This window comes from Herpailurus yagouaroundi, unplaced genomic scaffold, assembly GCF_014898765.1.
Source record: "Herpailurus yagouaroundi ecotype Mexico unplaced genomic scaffold, PumYag 196, whole genome shotgun sequence".
NCBI classification, from domain to species: domain Eukaryota; kingdom Metazoa; phylum Chordata; class Mammalia; order Carnivora; family Felidae; genus Herpailurus; species Herpailurus yagouaroundi.
In genome coordinates, this window is record NW_024412427.1 from 22,220,279 (window position 1) to 22,246,836 (window position 26,558).

Genomic DNA, 26,558 nt, shown 5'->3' on the forward strand with positions numbered 1-26,558 from the left:
TGAGTAAGGATGCAGGGATTTTCAATGATGCCACAAGTCTCAGTTTAGACAAATTATATTCTGTGACACTGAAAGGGATGGCATATTACATTCAATGATCTCTGAGACAGTTGTACAGACTAGAAGATTATCAGCCAGCTAGAGAAGACAAAAATCTCTATTTCCCCCAAACCCCCCCCCCCCCACACACACACCTAAAAAGTATTGGTAGTGTGTGAGGAGCAAGTTGGAGAAGCCACAGATAATCAAATTTGATATCAGCCCAAACATAGTGGCTTTCAATCTTTTTGCCCTCAAGAACCTTTTATAATTATTAAGGGCATACCACAAAATACTTTGGTTTATGTTGTATCTAGTAACATTTATTGTATTTGAAATTAAAACTGAGAAACATTTAAAACTTAAGAGGGGCGTCTGGGTGGCTGAGCTGGTTAGGCATTTGACTCTTGGTTTAGCCTCAAGGACATGATCTCATGGTTTGTTAAGATTGAGCCCCATGTCAGGCTCTGCACTGCCAGCATAGAGAGCCTGCTTGGGATTCTGTGCCTCCCTCTCTTGCTGCCCCTCCCCCACTTTCTCTCTGCCCCTCAAAATAACTAAATAAGTAAATAACATTAAAGAAAACAAAACAAAGCAAACAAAAACTTAAGAATACAAGCACAAAGCGTGCCTGTGTGGCTCAGTCAGTTAAGCGTCTGACTCCTGGGTTCGGCTCAGGTCATGATCTCACAGTCTCATGAGTTCGGGCCCTATGTCAAGGCTCTGTGCTGACAGCGTAGAGCCTGCTTGGGATTCTCTCCCTCTCTCTCCCTCTCTCTCTGCCCCTCCCCCACTTACGCTGTCTGTGTCTCTCTCAAAATAAATAAACTTAAAAAAATAAAAGAATACAAAGCACCAATCCATTAGGCATCAGACCCAGTGATGTCAAGACGTATCACATAGCTTCTGGGAAACTCCACTGTACATTTTGGAGAGAATGAGAGCAGAAAATGCATATGATCTCTTAGTATTAGGAAAACAGGTTTGATCCTGCAGACTCCCTCAAAGAGAGAAGTTCTGGATCATACTCTGAGAACTGTTACACAAAAATTTCTCACCATGTCCCCAAGGAGATACAAATATAGATGCTCATAACAACATTACTTATAAATAGCAAATACTTGCCAATATCCTTTAGTAGAGAAATGGGTAAACTGTAAAAAGAAAACCCTCTAATTTCTAAATAAACTCATTTTCTGCCTATCAATATGATTTACAGCAAAACAATGTTGTAAAAAAAACAACTTGGAGAATATTCTATCCAGTATGACATCATTAAATAAAATTCCAATATGCCATGGAACACCTGGGTGGCTCAGTAGGTTGAGCGTCAGACTTTTGATTTTGGCTCAGGTCATGATCCCAGGGTTAAGCCCCATATCGGGCTCTTCACTGAGCATGGAGCCTGCTTTAGATTCTCTCACCCCAGGGGTGCCTGGGTGGCTCAGTCGTTAAGTGTCTGACTTCAGCTCAGGTCGTGATCTCTGTTTGTGAGTTCAAGTCCTGCATCAGGCTCTGTGCTGACAGTTCAGAGCCTGGAGCCTGTTTCAGGTTCTGTGTCTCCCTCTCTCTCTCTGCCCCTCCCCCACTCATGCTCGGTGTGTCTGTCTGTCTTTCTCCCTCAAAAATAAATATTAAAAAAAAAAAGATTCTCTCACCCCATCTGTCCCTCTCCCCTGCTTGTGTACTCTCTAAAATACATATATATATTTAGAAATAATAGTATTATTTGCCATATATATATAATACAAATAATACTATTATTTCTAAAGCCCTACTTGAAACTGAAAACCAATATGAAGCAAGTATTAAAATATGCTATCTGTTCATTTTAAATAGAGGATACAAAGGCTTTTTAATATTATCCTCTGTATTTTTCTTCAGCATCTTTCAAATGATTTCCAGGCTGTTACCAAGAGTGATCATTAAGTTCTAACTTCAGGCCACCTAAAATAATGGTTCTTAAAGTGTATCCCCCCCCCCCCCACACTCATCAGTAGCATCAGCCTCATCTGAGGGCTTGTTAGACCCACAAATCACAAGGCCCACCCCAGACCTCCTGAATCTGCATCTCTAGGTTGGGGCTAGGGAATCTGGGTTATGGCAAGCCACTCAGGAGATTCTGATGAAAGCCCCAGTTTGAGAACCAGAGTGCAAGAACAATGTGACCATTCAACCTGCCACTTAAATAAATGCATCTAATTCAGCAGAAATTTTGGTAACATTGCTTATGATGCTTTGTGGACAAAATGACATTAGACAGAAAAAGGAATTTCTCAAAGACACTTACCAAATGTCCTAAAAGGATCCCCCATATCTCTGGGGGTTCAGATTTTCTTCATTTGTCTAGGTGCCTTTGGCTTGAGTACATGAACTTTAACTTTTGACACAAATCTGAGCTAACCTGTGGCTTCTGGTTACATTTCTGACCATTTGGACATCCTGGTCAGCATAAACTTTGATCGATTACACCTTATGTGGATGAATTCCTTTATAATTACCTAAATCAAAGTTCTTAAAGTGCGGTTTCCAGACCAGCAACATCAGCATCACCTGGAAACTTATTAGAAATGCAAAATTCTGACCCCATCCCAGTTCTGCTGAATCAGAAACTTGGGGGATGGGCCCAGCAATCTGTGTTTTAGCAAGCCCTCCAGGTGACTTTGACGGACTATAATTTGAGATACACTGACATCAATAAATCTACACAGAAGAAGAGCGTCCTGGCAAGAGTGATATGCAATTTAAAGAAGGTTCCGAATAGGAACGGCTGAAACACTAATCAGAGAATTAATCGCAATGGCGAATCTCCATTCAGAACCAGCCTGCCTAAAGCTTACTGAAGTGCTACACACTTCTTCCATTTACTGCTTTCGTGTGGTGATCTCTTATTTTTCTTTGTCCCCTTTAAAGGACAGCCTGAAAAAATTAGAATTGTTTGTTCTACTTAAATAACTTTGCCAAAATGGCTTTATCAGCACAATTCTTTTCACTCCTTTCTGTCAATTCCTGCATAGCTTATTTCGAGGATTGTTCTGACTTCTGAGATAGATTCTGCATGATTCATAATATGTTAAAACTATGGAAGATTCCTCCAGAGAAGGCATTTCCAAAAAGTAGATCATGCAAACCACGTGGCATACTTTGGCCCCTTGAACGCTTTTCTGATTCTAGAGATGCTATGGAGTCAGCAGGATTCTCTCAGACCAATATTGTCCAACACGTGTCGACAGCACTGACTTCACTCACAGGATATGGAGGAAAGTATCAAGTAGAGATTTATTGGGTGTCCTTCAGTTCAAAATGTTTGATTAACTCCACTCTTTCTGGGGAAAATTCTACCTAGCTGATTACTGTTTTGTTATTCCTTGTCCGTTCTTATTTTCTTTCTCACAGGCAAAACTGTGCTTGAGGTCCAATTTGCATAATTCAGGCCTGGGTCTCTACTGGAGATATATTTTCCCGTCATCTTGCAGTTTGCATTTAAGTGCCTATAACAAATATTATCATTTCATACAGACTGGAGGCTCACTCATGGGCACCAGGGCTAGAAAGCCCATAGAGTGAGTAAGTGAATCATGAGGCCCAGAAGTTCAGCAGTTAGGAAACCTTGGTCCAACTCTTAGCGGAGCTGGCAAATTCTGTCAGAGAGGATAATGGGCTAGCCCATCTGAGAAATGGAAGAAATGAACTAGAAGTCCTGTTAAGTCCTACCTTCACCAAGCATGGTGGATTATCACTGAGATAGGAACCTCCTCCTTCACTGCCAGCCAGGCCCTGCTAGGACCCAGATGAATGAAAAACCACAGTGCGTAGATAATACTCTGTCCTTACTCAATAACAGACACACTCTCTAATAAGACAGTGCATGTCCTGGGCCTTTAGCTAGGATGTTTTGAAGACTCTGTCTCCTTCTAGCTTGTTCCTCATCAAATAATAATGACACTCAATAATTGTTTCACTGGGGCGCTTTTCCTTCACCATGAGGCTCAATGGCAGAAAATTTTTCTGGGCACAGTGCACATTCCATTGTTTGGGTTTTATAAAAACTTGGGATAGGAGAAAAATAATAAAAAGAAAGAGCAAATTCTTTCACTCCATTATTTACTCATTAGTTAAGCATTAGCCTTCTCTTAGGGAGAAAATCATGTTCAGTAGTAGGATATGGCCTAATATCAAGCAGTAGAGTTGGTTAATTGGTCACTTTCTTTTTAAAATTTATTTACTTTTATTTTTTCAAGTAGGCTTCACACCCAGTGTGGAGCACAATGCAAGGCTTGAACTCATGACCCTGAGATCAAGACCTGAGCTGAGACCAAAAGTCAGACACTTAACCAACTGAGCCACCCAGGTGCCCCCTTTTTTATTTATATGTTTATTTATTTATTTGGTTAATTTCTATTAAATACCAGTCAATATCTGTTTTAAATGGGAGGTTCCTTTTTGTCCCCAAAGATGTATCTTCTCTAATATCCACCTTTTGAATATTTTACATTTTAGCTGGCCTAAAAGGTTTCTAAATCTTAATGAGAAAATCAAATTCACAAAATTCAAGATTAGAAGACTCTGTATTTACCTTTGGGTGGGACAGACCTACCCATTCAATACCAGAACAGAATGACCAAGACTGTGTGCACATGATGGAATGACAATTCTACTTTACTTAGCTCAGGTGGTATGTTGTAAGAATTTCCTGTAACTTATCAGCCAGGCCTCTTTCTCTGCATCCTTTTTTTTTTTTAAAAAAATTTTTTGGGGCGCCTGGGTGGCGCAGTCAGTTAAGCGGCCGACTTCAGCCAGGTCACGATCTCGCGGTCCGTGAGTTCGAGCCCCGCGTCGGGCTCTGGGCTGATGGCTCAGAGCCTGGAGCCTGTTTCCGATTCTGTGTCTCCCTCTCTCTCTGCCCCTCCCCCGTTCATGCTCTGTCTCTCTCTGTCCCAAAAATAAATAAATAAGCGTTGAAAAAAAAATTTTTTTTAATTTTTTTTAATTTTTTTTAAATTTTTTTTTTAAATTTTTTTTTAAAATTTTTTTTAAATTTTTTTTTAATTTTTTTTTTAAATTTTTTTTTTAAATTTTTTTTTTCAACGTTTATTTATTTATTTTTGGGACAGAGAGAGACAGAGCATGAACGGGGGAGGGGCAGAGAGAGAGGGAGACACAGAATCAGAAACAGGCTCCAGGCTCTGAGCCATCAGCCCAGAGCCCGACGCGGGGCTCGAACTCACGGACCGCGAGATCATGACCTGGCTGAAGTCGGCTGCTTAACCGACTGCGCCACCCAGGCGCCCCTCTCTGCATCCTTTAAAAATGCATCCACTTGTTTTGCCTAATCACTAACACACAATGTACTTAATATTCATCTTTACACAGAAGAGGCTACTTCATGCAGCTCAGATGTCTGCTAATACAATGAACAAGAGACCTATTGTATAACATGATGATAAACTTCAATGATGTTTAACTCCCATAGGGAGCTTTTGGACAATTTTTTAGTGGTCTACGGAATTCTTATTCTGAGATGCAGAAGGAAACAGCAACGACTGAATTTCCTTTGTAGCCTCTTGACATTTTGAAATTACTGTGTCTCCTTTCTGCTTTAATGCAATTATCTTCATGAACATACCTTGCCAAAAATCTACTAGCCACTTCTTTAAGGTAAATTATATTGTATTCTGGGACTCAAATGATTCATTCTTATTTGAAACAGTTCTCTCTCAGACAATGAAGACAAATATGAATATATATGTATATAAACATGATTATATACAAAAGGTACATATATGTGTGGACATGTATGTTTATGTATGTGTATATACATACATATGAATCATTTATTATTGTTAAAATCTGTTAGTGCTGTATTTGACATGCAAGTTAAACATTCTAAAGGGCAAATTCAAAACACCTAAAGGTTGCCTATTTCATCAGAGGTTACTGACCACACTTACCAGAGGGGGTAGATAATATTCTTCAGTATGAAGACTAGCAAACACCATTTTATTTATTTATTTTTATTTAAAAATTTTTTTAAGAGAGAGAGAGAGAGACAGTGTGTGAGTGGGGGAGGGCAGAGAGAGAGGGAGACTGAACTCCCTGAAGCAGGCTCCAGGCTCCATGCTGTCAGCACAGAGCCGATGCAGGGCTCGAACTCACCAACTGTGAGATCATGACCTGAGCTGAAGTCGGACACTTCACCCAGGCATCCCAACACACGCCATTTTTAAGTAGAAATAAGACTTGTCTATTTTGTGATTGCATTTTATGTGTTTGATTAAAAAAAATCTCACATCTGAAAGTTGCAGTTCCTTTTCATGTGCTGCAATTTACAATAAGTGGTGAACATTATAATCACTGAAGAGTAAGTGTGGATAATCAGCAGATACTTAAAAACAAATACATGATTTAGGCATTTTCTAGCTTGCCTGTAAATATGGTACACTGCATTAAATGAGAACATGCTTCTTAAGCCAACATAAAGACAGAATCCTCACCATACCTTCATAGGAGCCAGCTGGATGGGTGTGATGCAGGAAGGGTCTACCATGGGCTTCCGCCTGTTGGCCGTGTCTGCTAACAGGCTGTGCCACTGCTGCGGGAGGCCCGTGAATTTCTGTTCTTGCGGATCAAACCCAGTGTGAACCCTGTGTTCAAAGTTGGATGGACCAGATATTTCAATCTTTTTCTTTTTCTTTCCGAACATGATGCAAAGACCTGGGAAATGCAGACAGAAAAGAGATAATGTTTGTATCTCGCCAGCAGAAGATGATAGGAAAACTATCCATTCGCAGTTCTGCCTTTTCGATTATTCCTCTAGGTATCAGCAGCAAAAGATGAAAGTTGGATTTTCAGGGGGTGTAGATAAGATATTTCACTCATGATTTGTTTTCTCCTTGCACTTGCCATGTGGATATACAGTTCCCTGCCCAACTGATTTTGGATTTGGCCATGTGAACTGCCTTGATATGGACTGTGCAGCAGTCCGGTGTGGAGGCACTCTGAGTAGAAGAGTAGAAGGCACTCAGAATAGAAGGCACTCTGTGTTTCTACTTTCCACCTTGTGCTTCTGGTGGGTGATACTCCCTCAGCCTGCATCCTGGAAGGAGAGATGCATGAAGCAGATCCAAATCCAACCTCCAGTCTGAAGCCGTGCCCAGCTGAGCCACAGGTGACTCATGAGTAAGAAATCAAGGCTTATAATTAAGCCACTAAAATTCTGAACTTGTTATGTGGTATTAGCAAAGCAGAAGTTGACTAGCATGCAGGGAGAAGCATCTCAAAATTTGGTGTGCACTTGAAATCTCAAACCTCTGTATGGACAAATATATGTTTATACATGAAAAATGAGGTTAGTAATCACATTCACCATATAAAATTATTATTAGGATTAAACTAGTAAACATTGGTAAAACACTCTGAAAAGTCCCTGGCACAAAGTAAGTGCTACAAATATAAATAGATCTCTGAATAAATAGAGAAGAAAGTTGACTGGCATTGACTGCAGAGAAAGGAGCTGGGGAGACACAGCAGGGAGCAAGACCCATTTTTTCACTGTATATTATGTTTAGAACTTCGTAGCATGTATGTTGCCTATTTGAAACAATGTAGTTTACCTAATTAAAATATACCTTGTGACCAGGATACCTCTAGAAAATATTTAAAATAGTCACTGTGTGCTTTATGGTACCGAAAACATGTCAGACAACCTGGGTTTGAATCCCAGGTAGGTTTGCCTATTCACTGTGATCGTGGGTAACTGCTTTTCCATCTCTCAGTTTATTGCGAATAGGACCATCATGATCATTTGGGGAACCCTGAAGAACACTGTTGCAGGCATTATAAATGATGATGGTTTGGCTTCAACGTTGCTTTGTTGGGAAAGCCTTCCCTCAGCCTTTAGGCTTGAATAGGTGAGTTACACATTCATATAGCTCCATGTACATATTCTTCCCAGCATTTACCCACTTGCTATCAATTAATCAGGTGTAATGGTGTGCCTGGTGTCTTTTTTTCCCTACCAGACATAGTAGGGAAATATCTGGTAATATCCACCAGAGAAGGGGTACTATCGGCTTGTTCACTACTGCATGCAGTACCTGCTCAAGAAATATCTGCTCACAGACTAAAATCATGAGCACAGTACATTTATTCAGTGAATGACACCTGGGGGAAGAGCACCAAAGGTGTTAACATCTTCCCTTGCTCTCCCCCTCCCCCTCCCTCGCCTTTACCTCCCATTAAAATGTGTTTCTTCTCTTAACCAGTTATCCCTGCTTGGGAAACAGGGTCTTCCTGGTGCCTTCACATTTTCCCAAGTTCCTATTCCATCCTCTACCCGGGTGTTGGGCCGCCATAACAAAATACCTGAGACTGGCTAGCTTAAACAACAGACGTTTATTCTTTACAGTTCTGGAGTCTGGAAGTCCAAGATCAAGGCTCTGGCAGATTCGGTGTCTAGTGAGAATGGACTTCCTGCATGGCTGTCTTTTTGCTGGAACCTCACATGTTGGTAGGGAAAAAGGAGCTCTCTCTGTCCTCTTCTAACAATGGCACTAATTCTCCATTCATGAGATTCCACCCTCATGAGCTAGTCCTCTCCCAAAGGCCCCACCACTTCCTAATGAGCTCACCTCGAGGGTTAGGAGTTCAACCTATGGGTTTTGGAGGGACACAATTAGACCACAGCACTGGATATGTATTCTCTTGACAGTGATCAGATTTTTCACAGCCTTAACTCCCTAGACTCTATCAAAACCCATTTTCCCATCCATCGTGGTTGTTACTTAAGACTAATTGGGGAAACTAATATACAGGGATAAAGAAAAATCAATGAAAGATAATAAGGGCTGAAAACACCTTGATGTGTTGTTTCTTTTGGAGAGCATAGCACAACTTAAAAAATTCTTTAAGTACCTTACTAAAGTGGGTTAATAAATACAGGTCGGCTGACTTTAAACTTTTGAGAATACCCAAGCCAAAATGTAAAGAATTTAAGGAATCCAGTTGTGGTAGACCATTAGAGGAATGGCCCCTGATGTTTCATGCCTCCCAGTGTCCATGTCCTTATGTGGGTCTCTCCCACACTGACTCTGGGCCTGAATATGTAATTTGCTGTGGCCAATGGGACAACAGAAACCATGACACAAGCATGAAATGATCTTGGACACTGGGGTTTGCCTTCTTACTGCTCTTGGAACAAACAGCCAGCTTGAGAACAAGGCCAGGTCATCCTGCTGGAGGATGATAGATGGTGTGGTCCAGTCACCCATCAGTGCATCCAATAATCAGCTCTGGTAGCAAAGCCACATAACTGACCAGCAGCTATCCACTAAGTGAACCCAGTCAAAACCAGGAGAAGAATCATGCAGCTGAGCTAGACCCAAAGTGCTGACTTATAGAATCAGGACATAAATAAATGGCTGTTGCTTTAAGCCATTACATAGTGGAGTAAATTTTGGCACAGAAAATACCAATAGCAAAGACCTGCTTATCATCCCATACCTTGTATCTTCAGGTGCCCATCATTTTTCTCTTTCTACTTTAGCTGCTTCAAAGTCTCAAGTAATAACATCCAATGTGGTAACTGTGTTAGCTGTTATACAATTGCATTAACTCAGAGGAACCTTGATTATGATGTTACCATCTGGTTGGCTGAGGGCCTGGAATGTTTTCAGTGGCCAGGAAATTATGCCAAATATGTAAGTGGGTCTATATACTACCTCTCAGTATTATATCGTGAAAATAAAAATACATTTGAAAATATAATTTGGTCATGTGTTGGTGGAGTCCACTTGACATTTGAATAAACTTTATGACTATTTTTTTAAAACAAGGTAGCAATTATCTTAGAAAAATCACTTAAGGAGAGTTATTTTGCATGACTTCATACATGAACTAGCACTGAAAATGCTAGGTCAAATATTTTTAGAATCAGAATAGAAATGTTTTACTATTCCCTTCCTATTTGTGAATGTCCCAGTGGTTGCCATGCCACTCATATGAAAATATAAAAAAGAAGATATCAGTGAACTAATACTGTTCTTGTTCTAAAATAAGGCAGTTGTCCTGTGCTTGAATTAATTTACCTACACTGTATCCTGTGATACTACATAACTGTAATTTACATGGTTATACAGTTCTACACTTCTAGTAAGTTTGAGCTAAAGAGTTATAGAGGAAGAAACTAGACAGGAAAATTTAAAAGTTCTACATTTTCAAGCAATGTTTCCCTAAATGTAGAGAGAGCATCACCATGAGGTACAGTGATATTTCATTAGCGATGGCCATTACTCTGGTAGCAATGAGGAAACGCACACTCAGGTGAAGTAGTCCTGATGCTTTTTACACCATGAAAGAGAGAGATACACGGTAGGGGGCCCTCCTAAAATCACACTCAGGTGAAGTAGTCCTGATGCTTTTTACACCATGAAAGAGAGAGATACACGGTAGGGGGCCCTCCTAAAATCCATGATCTGCTTGGAACGGTTTCTTCTCTTGGATATGTCCATGATCTGTCTGTACCTGGCATAGTGCTCAAGGTTCACCTTGTCTATCTCACTTAGAACTCACAATAGCCCTATTTTGGTGGCAGGGGGTGATGGGGTGTTCCAAGACCACCCTCAGGTTTGATTGGCTAGGAGAACTCACAGAACTTAGCACATACTCACACTCCAGCTGTGATTTATTACAGTGAACATATGCAAAGCATCATCAGCAAAGGGAAAAAGGCACATGGGCAAAGTCTGGAGGAAACCAGGCATAGGCTTCCTGGCATTCTCTCTCAGTGGACTCACATAGGACGCGATTAATTCCTCCAGTACTGAATGGTTTCAGTACGTGAAAAATGTTGTTGACCAGATAAGCTTGTGATACACTCAGTGCCTGAAGGTTTTATTCAGTATAGGTCACATAAGTACCCTTTGCTTGGCCCATGCCAAAATTTTAGAATCCAGAAGGAATTCAGGGGTTCAGCATAAACAATATTATTTGCATAAACAATTTAGGCACAGTGAATCATTCTTATCAGGGAAAGGTGGGACCCCTCCTAAAATCCAAGCTTCCATATGCAACCTTACAAATCAGCTTTTCTAAGATACGTGGTCTCACACATTAACTCTTCTCTGCACAGGAGGTGTTATTATCATATCTCTATGGAGGAAACAGAAGCTCAGAAGTCAGAAAATGGCAAGTCTGGAGAATCAGAACCTCAAAACACGTGCTTTGAATCACTAGAAAAGCAACACTGCCCTGCACTAGCTTTCTTTATCAGACATGTTCACCCCTGCGATTTTTAGGAAACTTGTTCCCCTAGAGATATGCATTAATGGCGAAGGTGGGCTCTAATAAGGTAACGGAGATTTTGGAGATTTTTGGGTTCTGCCATGTCTCTCCAGAAAGACCCTTTTTCTGACTGAGCTGAACTCTGTCACTGAGTAAGTAAGGTCAAAGGGCTGCTGGGAACCTGGACAACCCCTCAGGTAGAAAAAAGACCCCTGCTGTTCAGCATCTATGTGAATCAAGGGCATGGAATACCTTGACCTGCTCCTGAGTTCCAGCAGACCTACTTCCAGAACGATTTGGTAGAGACTATTCAGCACAGAAACTTTTGCTACAGGTTTTTAAATCAGGCATTTCAAGACTTATTGCTAATGTTTCCTAATTCGTTTCGTTACTAAACAGGCATGTGAGCACTCACCTGCTAGTCTGACTAAGGGTTACCAAAAGTGTGTTCCTGGGAACATCAGCTTTCTGAAAGGTGAAAAATTTAGAGGATGGAAGGTTGGTTCCTCAGGTAGGTAAATCTGGGAAACAATGGATTATATAAATTTCCTTTGTGGGACTTCTCAAGGTCTTTATTATGCTACTGTGTAGTTACATTCCTAGAGAAAGAGGGTAAACAGACCCCCGAATCCCTGTTTCCAAAAGTTTCTTGCAAAACTCAGAGCAAATACTGCTTTGATGGATGGTTTTGGTCACCACATGTTCTTGTATGGAAGTTATCCTGGAAGAAACTGAAGGAAATCCAAATCCCCAGACTCTAACACAACACTCTGACAGCTTCACTGTCATCTCAGCCCTTAAGCTGCTTTTAGCAAGACCCCAGCTGTTGGCCCCAGCTTGGGGTGTTGTCCTGCTTTATACGTATGCCTAGTCTCAAAGCTCTTGTAGGTAGCATCTCCCCATTTGGGCCTATTAGCTGGGATAATGAGTAGAGATTCAAAGGACTGGCAAGCAAGAGAAGGGCATCTGGGATCAGTTGTGTCAGGCTGCCTGGTATGGTTGGCACAGCACCTTACCAGGGACAAGAAAATGCTACTCGAAGTATATTTATGTTGGGCTAATTGTGCCAGACACTGTTTTATACGTATAAACTCACGCATGCTCCTCACAATAATTTGTGTCGTAAGGGTTGTTATTATTCCCGCCATATAGATAAGGAAACTGAGTCTCAGGGAGATGAAGGAGTGCCCAAGTTCACCCAGGTAGGAAGAAACTGAAATGATATGCAAGCCTAGGCAATTCACATCCTAGGAACAGGCTCCTACACTTGCTGTCTTGAATATCAGAGCAGTCCCCACTGCTCTGTGGGATCACTGTGACCCTGGCAGCCTGTGACCCTGGCGGCCTGAGATAGAGTCTTCCTCTCTAAGTGCACATAATTCCAGATTTGCCTAGCCTCTGGAATAGTTGGAATTACTAAATAAGAAGGCATTGGAAGAAGCCATTTGAAAACATCAGCAACAGTAATACTGGGTAACACGAAATGAATATTTCCTGGAATCGGACATTGTCTACGCTAAGAGGAATAGCCATTCTCTTATATTCTGACAGTTCTGTGAGGTATTTATTTTACAAGTGCAGGGATTTAAACTCAGGGAAGTTAAATCACATAGTTAGTTACCCATGGTACCATGGTTACCAAGTGCCAGGAATGGAGTGAAACCCAAATCTACCTCATTTCAGACTTGGCTCTTAAGGGGCCATGTTTGACTGTCTGGTTGCAAAGTCCTATTCCATTTTCAGTACGCAATTAGGAGTCAATTTTAGGCAACACCAATAATTGTGTGTCTGGAACTAGCACTAGCCTGGGTGCATAGGCAAGCTGGGGAACTCACCCAAGCTCTGTGTGACATCACAAAGTAGCAGGGAATTTGGAGATAAACAGAAAAATACATGTCACCTTGCAAGATGTACATTCTTTACAAAATAAATGATTATTTATAATTTTTTAATGTTTACTTTTTTTTTTTTTGAGAGAGAGAGAGAGAGAGACAGACAGACAGACAGACAGACAGCATGGACTGTGGGGCAGAGAGACAGAGGGAGACACAGAATCTGAAGCAGACTCTAGACTCTGAGCTGTCAGCACAGGGCCCAACGTGGGCCTCGAACTCTGAATGGTGAGATCATGACCTGAGCTGAAGTAGGACATTTAATTGACAAAGCCACCCAGGTGCACCAATAAATGATTATTTGTAAAGAACCCATCATAAAAACAAGAGAAAGACATGAAACTTTGGGAAAACCAAAAACTGAAATAGAAAGAAAAGATAATCATAAGATAATTCTTGGCTCATCAGTAAGCAATGACAAAAATCACAAAATATAAGGACCATTTAACATACATAATCAAAAACAGCCCACAAAATTATATTGGGAAAATAAGGGAGGTGGGCAGATTATGTAAGAAAGCTAACTTCTATCTACATAGCAAAAAATAAAAGGAGGGAGATGCCTAAAATTGCTGAAGCTGCATACATATATTTTTGGCTATATATAAAACACTGAGGGGTGCCTGGCTGGCTCAGTCAGTAGAGCATGTGACTCCATCTCAGGGTTGTTAAGTTCAAACAGCACATTGGGTGTAGAGATAACTTAAAAATAAAATCTTTCTAAAAAAACAAAGAAACAAAACACAACTGAAAGGAAAAAAAAAAGGTCCAAACTGAAGAAATGTCATGATGGCCTCTGGTAAGCAGAACTTGGAGTTATCATGGGGTATGGTCAGGCAATCATCAGATTTCTCGTGCTCTTTTGTAAACCACATGTGGTATATTTCTTTCCTAAAATATTTTTTTTAATGTTTATTTAGTTTATTGAGAGAAAGAGGGTGTGAGCAGGGAAGGAGCAGAGAGAGAGAGAGAGACAGAGACAGATAGAATCTGGAGTAGGCTCCAAGCACTCAGCTGTCAACAGAGAGCCTGATGCGGGGTTTGAACCCACAAATGAGATATGACCTGAGCTGAAGTCTAACGCTTAACTAACTGAGCCACCCAGGCGCCTCAATTTTTAAAAGTATTTTTAAACCAACAGGCAACACTTATTGAAATTAACATGTATCCAAACATATAGAAATAAAATGTTAAAAATCCATCCTTTGGGTTAATGTCCAGAAAAAGAGATTGATTTACATGGGTAACAACCATCTTTTTGTTTTTTGTTTTGTTTTCTACAACCATCATTTTGAAATATCGAGAGTAGTCATTCACGAATGACTGAAGAAGCTGCTATCCTTTGGAAACTACATCAGATGACAGCTTGGTTTTCCAAATGGCACCAGTCCATTCAGATTCTTATCTTGCCTGAGAAATGGCGGTTCATACAGAATGAGTGTTTTGATGTGTTTGAATCATTCATTAACGTGTCTGACTCACAAGTAGGTTTCTAATCTTGGGCCCTTTCACCTATATTTCTATTGTTCTACATTTCTTGCTAAAGTTTTTGAGTACCAGAAAAGCCTACTTAATTTTGTGGTGGCCATATTCACCAAAAGTGGTGTGCAGCTTAGGAAAGAAACATCTCCTCTGATTGTTGAACAAGTGGATGAGCAGATGGAGACATATAAAGAAACCACATTGGACCTAAACTGGTATCCCTTATTTCTTGCCCCTCTAGGAAGTCTTTTAGGTCATACTGGTTGAAGCTCATGGTATAAGCATTGTATTGCTCAGAGCTCTTCCAAGAATCAGAACCAGTAGGATTTATACAGATGTATGTAAGAAGAGATTTATTATAGGAATTAGCTAATGTGGTAACGTTGGCCAAAATGTCCCATGGTCTGCTGTCTACAAGCTGGACAAAGCTAGTGATATAAATCAGTCTGAGTCCATAGGTGTCAGAACCAAGGACTCTTATGATATAAATCTCAATCTGAAAACATAAGAACCAGTGGGGCCCATGTCCAAGGACAGAAGAGGATGTCTCCGCTCAAGCAGGGAGGGAGTGAATTCACTCTTCCTTTGCCTTTTGGTTCTTTGAGCCCTCAAAGAATTGCATGATGCCCACCCACCTTGGGGAAGGTCCTTTGCTTTATTCAGTTCCCAACTCAAATGCTAATCTCTTCCAGAAACAGCCTCAGAGATACACCCCAAAACAGTTTACCAGCTATCTGGACATCCCTTCCCCAGTCAAGTTTACATATAATATTAAATATCAGAAGCATGTATGGAAGAATTTATAAGAATGTTCTTGTTTAGGTAGAAAATGAAGTGACCTTGCAGGTAGATTTTAAAACTCAACCTGACTTGAGCATGCTAACTGGCCCAGAAAATTGCCACTAACACTTTATTCTCCTGAATATTTTTAGAGCAAAAACTCAGCATCAGGACCATGAATTACATTTTCAACTTTCTTGCTCAAAGTTTAATTCGCTATACATGCCTGGTAATTTTATTTTTATTTCTTTTCTTTTTTGCAACTTCTGCCATTCTTTATTAATTTGTAGAGCTTGAATATTCAGTAATAGTAGTGGTACACTGATGGGGAGCAGCTGTAGTTTCCAAAATGTTGGCATGCTCAGAAGAGGTTTTGAGTGGACTTTGGGCCACAGGATACAAGTTCACGAGGTATTGATTTTCTAATGTATTCAAAACTATTAAAAAGATACTTGAGACACATGATAAAACATGGATGAACCTTGAAGACATTATGCTAAGTGAAATAAGCCATACACAAGGGAATATTGTAGGATTCCACTTACATAAGGTAACTAAAGTAGTTAAATTCATAAGGACAAAAAGTAGAATGGTGGTTTCTAGGGGCTGGTATGAGGGAAGAATGGGGACTTATTGTTTTATTATTATTATTATTATTATTATTATTATTACTATTATTATTAACTTTAGAAAGAGACAGAGAAAGCAAGCGAACTGGGGAGCTGGGGAGCATGAAGCTTGACATGGGGCTTGATCTCACGACTCTGTGATCATGACCTGAGCCGAAATCAAGAATCAGACACTCAACTGACTGAGACACCCAGGTGCCCCAGGACTTACTGTTTGATAATGTATAGTTTCATTTGGGGAAGATGAAAACGTTCTGAACATGGATGGAGGTGAAGGCTGCACAATAATGTCCATGTGCTTAATGCCACTGAGCTATATACTCAAAAATGGTTAAAATGGTGAATTTTATGATATGTATATTTTATAACAAAAATAAAAATAAAATACATAAAAAATAATAGCTAATAGTATGAATATGTTCCAAAAGCTTTGACCTTCATGGGGGATGCAGTTAGCAGAAAAGGGTCGTGTTGAAGATGGGGAGGGCTAGGGACAAGATGAGCAGAATGGGAGCCAATCTATTAGACAATATTTTGTTCATATTCCCTCCACTTACCATCAAAATGGTATTGGTCTAACCTTTGACGTTGACAACTACTTGGAGGTACACTTGCAGGCCCTACAGCTGAAGTGAGGAGTCAATATAATTACTGGACTATGAAGGTTTTGAGCCAGACAGACATCTGGATACTTAATATGGCACCTTTAATGTACATCTCAAAAGTGGTTCTTTCCTCACTGACTCCCTCATGAAGAGATTTTTCTTTTCTTAGCCTCAATTCTACTTTGAAGAACTTGGCAAATGTAATAATGGATACTTAAGTACTTCAGAAATACCTAGCCGTGTTCAGATAATTTAGGTTTAATGACCGGCCTGTCATTGGTAGAAGAAAGATGGCTGTTTGAGAAATTGTATTGCAGAGGGGATGGCACCAACCCCACTATACCCCTGTCCAGATGCCATTGCTCAGATACACATTTGTCATAGGCTTAGGAACAGGACTAAAAGGCTTTCAGGTATGTTGCTTTTAGGTAAAATATAACATGATTCACACATCTGTGATTCAGGGGAAAACATAAAAAACTTGGGATGGGTTCAATCTAAAAATAAAGTTATTTTTGAAGACAAATTATTATTGCATCTAAAAAAATTCTCCCTCAGATTCTTTTATTGTAATGTCTCTTGGACATCACACATGGGACAGTCCCTGTTTTCCACCAGGTGCTTCCCCCTCCAGAAAAACTTCAGAGCATACTGGCTCAGTAAGATTATTCTTGTACCTGGTCCCCATTTCTACTGCACAGACACCTGTAATCCAGTTGTTCCAAGCTTCAAGCTTGCTTTTCTGACCTGAGCCCAAATCCGACTGCATCTGCCTTCTCAACAGCTGAAGCCCCTTTCTTCTCATGTAGAGCTGACTCTGGATTCCAATTTCTACCATGTGCATTTGAACTCAGCCTCCATACCACACTCTTTGTTTCTTATTTGTCCTTTTCTACTGTATGACTCTCTTAGGCACTTCCTACTTATTGAGTTGTTTGGATTTCACCTACTTGCTGGTTCCTTCTCATCCAAGCTTCCTGATTCCATCCTGATTCTGGAATCTGTGGCTGTGGTTGGATTTATCACATTCATGCACCCAACTTCACACTGTCTGGACCCTCAACATTGCAAGACCACTCTGGTCCAGCCCAATTCTTCATGCTGGCTTCAATTCATCCATCTCATTTTTCTGCCACCCAACACAGGGGACTGACAAAAGGCATCCTTCGAGGAAAACATATTTAAATTCTAATCATTTTTACACTGTCCAGAGTGATAACATAATGTTAAAACAGTAGCAAGAGGACTATAGTAGTTCATAGAAGAGCATCAACAGAACAGGCACTCAAAAATTGCAGAAAATATGTAAATGTTATGGTCAACAGCTACTATTTCACCACGGTCTTACTGCAAACCACAAGTTTATTTCCTCCTTATGCCAATGTCTCCAAATATGCAGACATAGCCCAAACTCCTCTCCTAAGCTTCTGATTTATGCAATCCAAATCTCCTCTTGGATTCTTCCCATTATTGACATTTCTGAAACATAAGTCACAAACTTCCTACTTGTTCAACTGGTTCCTTCTACAGATAACTCAATCCTAGTATGCAGCTCCTATGTTACATCAAATTGCTAAAGTTATTCTGGGAATCCATTTTGACTTCCCCTTTCTCTATCATCCTCCACATCCAATCACCACCAATTAGTGTTCATTCCACTCTCCAACTATCTGCTACATCTGTACATCTCTCTGAATTCCCACTGCATTAGTTTCCTATTGCTGCTGTAACAAATTGCCACAAACTTAGTATCTTAGACAACACAAATTTATTTCTTATGATTCTTGATGTCAAAAGACTAAAATGAGTCCTACTGGGTGAAAATCAAGGTGTCAGCAGAGCTGTGTTCCTTTCCGGAGGCTCTAAGGAAGAATCCATTTCCTTGCCTTCTCTAGCATCTACAGGCCATCTGCATTCCTTGGTTCTTGGCCCCTTCTTCCATATTCAAAGCCAGAAATACTGAATCTCTCTCTGACTTTTCTTCTTCTACCCGACTCTCCTCTTCTGCCTCACGCTTCCACTTTTAAGAACGCTTGTGACCACACTGGGTCCATCTGGATAATCTCCTCACATTAAGGTCAGTTTATTAGTACCCATAATTCTACTTGCAACCTTAATTCCCTTTTGCAATGTAACCTAACATGTTCATAGGTTTCAGGAATTAGTGCTTGAACATTACTTTGAAATACTACATTCACAGGAAGTTGCACAGTTCGTATACAGAGATTCTCTGTACCCTTCATCCAGTTTCTTCCCATAGTCACATAATTAAAGTATGACATCAAAACCATGAATTTGACATTGGTGCAATGTGCACCAATAGTAGTATAACATTTTATCACATGTGTAGATTTGTGTAATCACCGGCACAATCAAGATACAGACATGTTCCATCACTACAAAGATTGTCTTCTTGCTACCCTTTTATAATGACCTCTACCCCCTCATCCTTGGCATCCAGTACTGTTTTCCATACCCATTAATTTGTGATTCTGAGATTGTTCTATAAATACAGTGTATGACCATTTAGATTAGCTTTTTTGTTCTCGATATAATGAGATCCATCCAAATTGTTTTGAGTATCAATAGTTCCTATTGTGGAGTAGTATTCCATGATACAGCACACCACAATTTACCTATTGAAGGATAATTTGGTTGTTTCCAGTTTTGGGCTATTATAAGTAAGGCTAGTATAAAAAGTAGTATGCAGGTATTTTGTGGTCCATAAGATTTACTAATTTTTTGTACTGATCATACATTGAGATGACAATATTTTGGATATTTTGAATTAAGCAAAATATATTAAATTTTACTTTTGTGTTTTAAAATATGGTTACTAGATATTTAATATTAAATATGTACCTTGCATCATATTTCTGTTGGAGCATTGTGATAGAGTAACTTTCAGGAGAGTAATATCGTGGCTAGTAGTGATACATGGTTATTAGTGAAGAATGCTCAGATAAGTAAGAATATGGATGGATAAGAAGGTGTAGGTCTTGCCAAGTTGAGACAGAGCAATCCAGTAGGAGGAACACCAAGGATAATGGTCTCAAGAGAGAAAAAGACTTGCCTTTTCGAGAAACAGAAACAGCCCATATGGCCTAAGCAGTACCAGTGGAAGGGGCAAGAGACTGGCCCACCATCTTGAGATAGTCATTGCCTAGATAGCTCCAGATTCTCTAGTTTCTATTTGTATTCCACCTCACTGATGCTAATGCCCAAATAATCTCATCAACTTTCTGAGGGTAACAGGTAGCAAACTGAGGGGATGGGTAGAAAGTATTTTCAAAGTGACTCTGCAGGTGAAACAGTTTCCCAAATAGACATTGGCCCATATATTAATCCTAGCAATACCATTGATGTCTGTTTGTTTAAAACTTACCGGAAATTGTGAGTCGATTAGTTTATCGGTTAGCTTTTGCTGCAATAACAAACCACTCAATGGTTAGTGACTTAACCACTGATTTAGCTCACCATTGGGACTGGAAATCTGTACTGAGCTCAGGTAGGTGGTTCTTCTGGTCTTGCCTGTGCTCCCTCAAGTGTTCTGTGGTTAGCTACGGAATGGATGGAGATCCATTGGCCTGGCATGCCCACATGGAGTCTAATCTTTCAGCAGGACAACATGGGCTTGTTATGGTGGTGTCAGTGTTACAAGAGACAGAAGTGAAGCCTTTTGAGACCTAGGCTAGAAATAGGCACATTTTTGGTTTCACTATATCATACAACAAATGCAAGTCAGAAGTCCAGCTCAGATTCAAGGTACAGGGAAACAGAGTCCATCTCTTTAAGGAAGGAGTTGCAAAGTCACATTACAAAGGATGTGGCGACAGGGAAAGCCAGTGAATTAGGACCGGGCCTGTAATCTATTGCAATTAGTAACAGCACATGCCGGTAAATGTTCAACAATCGGCTCTGGGAAGTGGCTAGGGAGGTGGGGACACAAGCTCCGACTGTAGTGTCTTGCCCATTTCTAGGGTGCAAATGTTCCCAACCATGGCTAATTTCAAGCCACCAATATGACATTGCTGAACAAGGACTTTTTAAAAGATGCTCACAATTGGCCTCTCTTAGGAGCATGGGCCCAGGTAAGCAAGCTCCAGCATAAATCTGAGAGCTGGCAGTGGAATGCTCCAATTTTTGGCACTCACCTATTCAGGCCAGCACACTAAGGTCTCTGCCCTCTTTTACAAAGGCTACTGTAGGGAGCTACGTGTCCTGGCAGCAGGTACAAAGGCCTCCAAATTCCCACACTGATTTTAGATTTTAGAAGTCTTTGAAACAGAAACTACGAGATACACAGTGGCTGGTGTCACCATCTAATTCTCAAACTCCCAGGGGACTGAAAATAGGACGGCGTGTATTTGCACAAGTACATGTGTCTGGCAATAAAAATCAGACCTATAAATTATAATGGGCAACATCATCAAATTTAATAACATTAAAGACTGTTTTCTTTCCTTCAGTCTCCAAGATGATAAAATTTGATGCACTGGAATTTCACACTGAGCAAAAGAACCTTAATAACCTTAAGTAACCTTAATTCTGCTTTATTTAGATTGGTCATATGGGTCATATCAACACATCCCTAATTTTGCTTTTTCTCATCTGAGGGTCATATGCTGACACCATCTCCTGGTGAGAATACAGGCTTTGCCTGGGCAAAGCAATGGGACCTATCTTATTTCCAAAAGTTAGTTATTATCATTCTACCAATTATTTGAAAACCTCACAGAGTTGAGCACCTGCTTGAGGCTATGGAAACAGCAAGTTGGCAAGCTGTCCACTTCTAAAGCTTCTGATCATATAGTTTTACAAATAGAGTACTGGTAAAACAAAACAAAACAAAACAAAACAAAACAAAACAAAACAAAACGAAACAAAACGAAACAAAACAAAAACAACCTCTTCCCTGTTGGATAATATGGGTCAAAACATCAAGAAGGGATTTCGCTGGTATGAATAAAGAATAGAACCTCATTAGCACTCCATACTACAAACTTGTATAATTTTAGCCAATATTTAAAAAATCCAAACAATTGGAACTATTAGACATTGCTCTGTATTCAAACAATCCAACATTTTAAATAAGAACTATACTTTTGATGGTATGTCAGCTTTAAACTGAGATTTCCATGCATAGAAACCCTGCCTTAAGGTGTAATCTGTATCTTGTGGCTCTCCTCCTCACATTTGCTTCTCTATTATAGCAAGCATGCCAAAGGGGAAGGCCCAGAATGGGCTTGGTGCATACAGCCCAAGTCAGAACTACTAAGAGGTCCAATATTAGCAGTAAAAACAATAATTAGCCTGTGAGACCATAACTCCCTTCCAAACCTAAAGATGCCCACTCCTACTGTAAGACCATCCTAGAGTCTCATGCAATGCCTGTCACTTGCAGCTCTCAAACCCCAGAAGAGCTTGAAGACAATGCTGGCAACAAGGTAACCGGTGGGCTAAAGGCTTTCAGAATTCTACAATGAGGCAAGATGCTGCAAGCAAACTGTACAGCAAACTGGCCAAGTGCACAGGAGATGTGATTTGCATTCCAAGCTGACTAAATCTGTTACAGAGCAAGATGAGCTTAACTTGTCTCTCCATTCTTTCTTCCCTCCATCCACACTCCATCTTTTCTTTGACAAATATTTTATTGAGCACCTACTAATGGTCAGGCACTGTTCTGAGTGTTGAAGACTCAATAGGGAAATGAAGATCCCTGTCACCCTAAGGGGCTCATATTCCCGTTAGGAGAGAAAAACAGCATACATATAAACAGGTAAATTTCTTAGGGTATCAGAAGGTGATAAGACTAGGGGAAGGGAAAAAAGACAGGGAAGGGGGGCTAGTGAGTGGTGGGGTAGGAGCGTAGAAATTTTAAACTGTGTGGTCAGGGAAGAGAAGGGGTCCCCAAGAAGGTGCAGTGTGGGCAAATAACTGAAGGCAGCAAGTGTATAACCATAGGAATATATGGGCAACAGCAGGTACACAGGCCTGGGTATGCAGACATGCCTGGTGGGTTCCTGGAATAGCAAGCTGGCTAGTGAGCAAGGGGACAGAGAGACAGGAACAGGGACAAAGGAGAAGTCAGGTAGCACAGGACAGTGTTCTTCAAGTGTGGTCCCCAGACCATCAGCATCAGTGGGTAGTTTGTAAAAAGTGCAAACTTTGGGGCCCCATTCCAGGCCTCCTGAACCAGCGACTCTGACAGGGTGGGACCCACGTGACAGTATCTTATCAAGCTCTCCAGAGAATGTCTGAGGCACACTCAAGTTTGAGAAGCAGCAACTTAAGGCATCAGCTGTCACTCCCAGACTTTGGTTTGTGATAGTTATTGTTTTTAATTTTTTCCTCTGAGTGGGATGACAGATGATTTGAATGTTTGGTGACTTTATTTGAAGCAATATTTGATTTGGACTAAGATGTGATCATCTGGCTCAACGTCACTCCTCATCAGGGAAATACAAATCAGAACCACACTGACATACCATCTCACAGTGGTCAGAGTGGCTAAAATGAACAAATCAGGAAACTGCAGATGCTGGTGAGGATGTGGAGAAAATGGAACCCTCTTGCACTGTTGGTGAGAATGCAAATTGGTTCAGCCACTCTGGAAAACAGTGTGGAGGTTCCTCAAAAAATTAAAAATAGATCTACCCTATGACCCAGCAATAGCACTGCTAGGAATTTACCCAAGGGATACAGAAGTGCTGATGCATAGGGGCACTTGTACCCCGAAGTTTATAGCAGCACTTTCAACAATAGCCAAATCACGGAAAGAGCCTAAATGTCCATCAATTGATTAGTGGATAAAGCAGATGTGGTTTGGATCGGGGCGCCTGGGTGGCTCAGGTTGATCATCCAACTTCAGTTCAAGTCATGATCTCATGATCTGTGAGTTCGAGCCCCACGTTGGGCTCTGCGCTGACAGCTCAGAACCTGGAGCCTGCTTCAGATTCTGTGTCTCCCTCTCTCTCTGCCCCTCCCCTGCTCATGCTCTGTCTGTCTCTCTGTCAAAAATAAATAAACATTTTAAAAAAATGAAAAAAAAAAAGATGTGGTTTCTACACACAATGGAATAGTACTTGGCAATGAGAAAGAATGAAATCATGCCATTTGCAGCAACGTGGATGAAACTGGAAGGTATTATGCTGAGTGAAATCAGTTAGAGAAAGACAGATACCATATGTTTTCACTCATATGTAGATCTTGAGAAACTTAACAGAAGACCATGGGGGAAGGAAAGGGGGAAAAATAGTTACAGAGAGGGAGGGAGGCAACCCATAAGAGACTCTTAAATACAGAGAACAAACTGAGGGTGGATGAGGGGTGGGGGAGAGGGAAAGTGGGTGATGGGCATTGAGGACGACACTTGTTGTGATGAGCACTGGGTATTATAAGTAAGCCAATTTGACAATAAATTATATTTTTAAAAAAGAAATCTTTACCAAACAACATTAAAAAAAAAAAGATGTGATTATCTGTTGGAGCGCCTGGGTGGCTCAGTCGGTTAAGCATCCGACTGCAGCTCAGGTCATGAGCTTGTGGCTTGTGGGTTTGAGACCCACATCAGGCTCTGTGCTGACAGCTCAGAGCCTGGAGCCTGCTTTGGATTCTGTATCTCCCTCTCTCTCTGCCCTCCCCTGCTCTTGCTCTTAGATGAATAAATGTTAAAAAAATTTTTTTAAGATGTGATGATCTGCTTGTATGTTTTCCAGGTATATTCATTTTCTTAGACCACAAAGGACAGAATAGTGGGGAGATGGTCATGTAGGACCTGCCTCCTTAGCATGGCCTCCTTGGGCCTCTCTTTTGCCTCTGTGGACAGTGGCTAGTCCTGGAAAAGAGGATGCCTGCCTGATGCCAATACACTGTAATGAAAGACTGGCTTTCTCTGTAGATTTCCTTCACTATGACACTTGAATCACTATAGGAGAGAAAATTGTCTATACATGGTAGTTTAAGATTTAGCATAGTTTGGTTCCTACCTGATGAGGAACCATTTGTTGACACAGCAAAATATTGCAGTGAGGTGTACCATATAGTGGGTATTAAAAGCCACCATATGTCTTGCTGTGGTCACTCCTTGGTCAATCTAAACATACTGATACTCAATGTGATTATGGGTGGCTGGTATGGAATGTCAGTACTGTAGAGAAGAGTACCTAAAATGTCAACAGCTGTAACAGTCAAATGCTTTGTAATGTATATGAGTTTCACATGGTCCCCCTTCTGTACTATGGAGTTCACCCTAGGAAGTGTGTGCCCAGCCTGGGACTCCATTCCCAACTCCCTTTGTATTCATCTACTGCCACATGATTTGGCCCGGCCAATAGGACATGTGCAGAAGTCAAGTCTGTCAATTTCAGCTCAGGGCTTTCATGCCAGCTGGATGCAGGCAGAGGTGAAGTGCAAGGAGGTGGTAAAATTTCAAGGTATAAGGAGAATGGTCCCTGGATTGTTGCATGGAAGACACCCACCTGTTGACCAGAAGTAGCTGCACTGGACTTCAAACAGGAGAAAAATAAACGTCTAATGGGTGAGCTAATGAAATTCTGGGGCTTAGTTATTCTAACAGTGAGCATTACCCCAACACGCATGTCATTTTCTTCTGCTACCAACACTATGCTGTCAACAAATGGCATTAGTCTCGTATCAAACAGGGAAGAGCTGAGGAATGAAATCAGTGCCTGAGGTCACTAGGCTAGCTGGTGGCAGGTATAGGGCCCATGTAAAACTCTTCCAGCTTTTAATGTATGGTTTTTACATTATATTTCGTGAGTCGGAGTGGCACATATACACGAGGAAGCAGCAATGGTGATTATGAGCTATTATGCAAAATATCAGTAGTTAACAGTCTAAAGCAGATTGCCAATGTAGTTGTTAATAAAATCATTGCCTATTTTAGAAGACGGGCTCTGTTGTGATATATGACAGTGTTGGAAGTTTTGCTCCTTTAAGCCTATAAATTAATAAAGGCAAAAACATCGCAATGGTACAATCTGTGGTGGTCTGGAGCAATGTTTTGTATTCACCAAATCTTGATTTTGGTGTAGTTATTTTGTGTTCCTATGAAGCAATCCCACAATGCAGTGGCTAGTCGGCCCTGTAAAATAATCTCGAGGAAGGAAATATTGCCAGAAGAGTAACGCCTAATTTCTGCATCTTGAAATTGTGTCTAAAATGTACTTAATGTGAAGTTTCTAGAGAGGGTTATTTAAATTGCATTGTCATTTCCCTCTGTTATGCATAATAATAACCTTTTGAAATTCAAATCTTTGAAAAAATGCCAAAATGTATTTTCCTCTCAAACTGAATGCTACTGCTTAATTTGGGGGGTTTTGTTGCAGAGAATGGTGGGATTTCTGGCTTTTTTAAATTGGAAGAGGGGCTTATTGTTCCTGCTTTCTATGATGTCAGAATTATAAACTATGTAAACTCAACAAAGAGTGCCCTTCCCTGTGCCAAGATGAGGCAAAATAGGTGAAGGAGATTAAGAAGAAGAAACTTTCAGTTATAAAACAAGCAAGCCATGGGGGTGAAAAGTACAGAAAGAGAACAGAGTCAGTAATACTGTGATAATGTTATATGGTGACAGATGGTGACAACACTTACACCATGGTAAGCACCGAGGAATGTGCAGACTTGGCAAATCACTATGTCGTGCACCTGGAACTAATAGAACATTGTATGTCAACTATAATAATAACATTTTTTTAAAAAAAGATGCTCTATAAGCCCAAGTTCACCACCACCACCACCACAAAAGAAAGAAAGAAAAGAAAAGAAAAGAAAAGAAAAGAAAAGAAAAGAAAAGAAAAGAAAAGAAAAGAAAAGAAAAGAAAAGAAAA

At 40.5% G+C, this 26,558-nt stretch overlaps 1 protein-coding gene across 8 annotated transcripts in view; it reads right to left on the bottom strand.

The window, feature by feature from the left end:
• PAK5 (p21 (RAC1) activated kinase 5) overlaps nucleotides 1–26,558 on the bottom strand; it is a 322,934-nt gene that overhangs the window by 100,530 nt on the left and 195,846 nt on the right. For all 8 annotated transcript variants that reach the window (XM_040447684.1, XM_040447682.1, XM_040447681.1 and 5 more), the window contains one exon: nucleotides 6,539–6,753. In XM_040447684.1, the coding sequence (XP_040303618.1) occupies nucleotides 6,539–6,742 (204 nt within the window). In that variant the 5' untranslated portion in view covers nucleotides 6,743–6,753. The remainder of the gene's footprint in view (nucleotides 1–6,538; nucleotides 6,754–26,558) is intronic.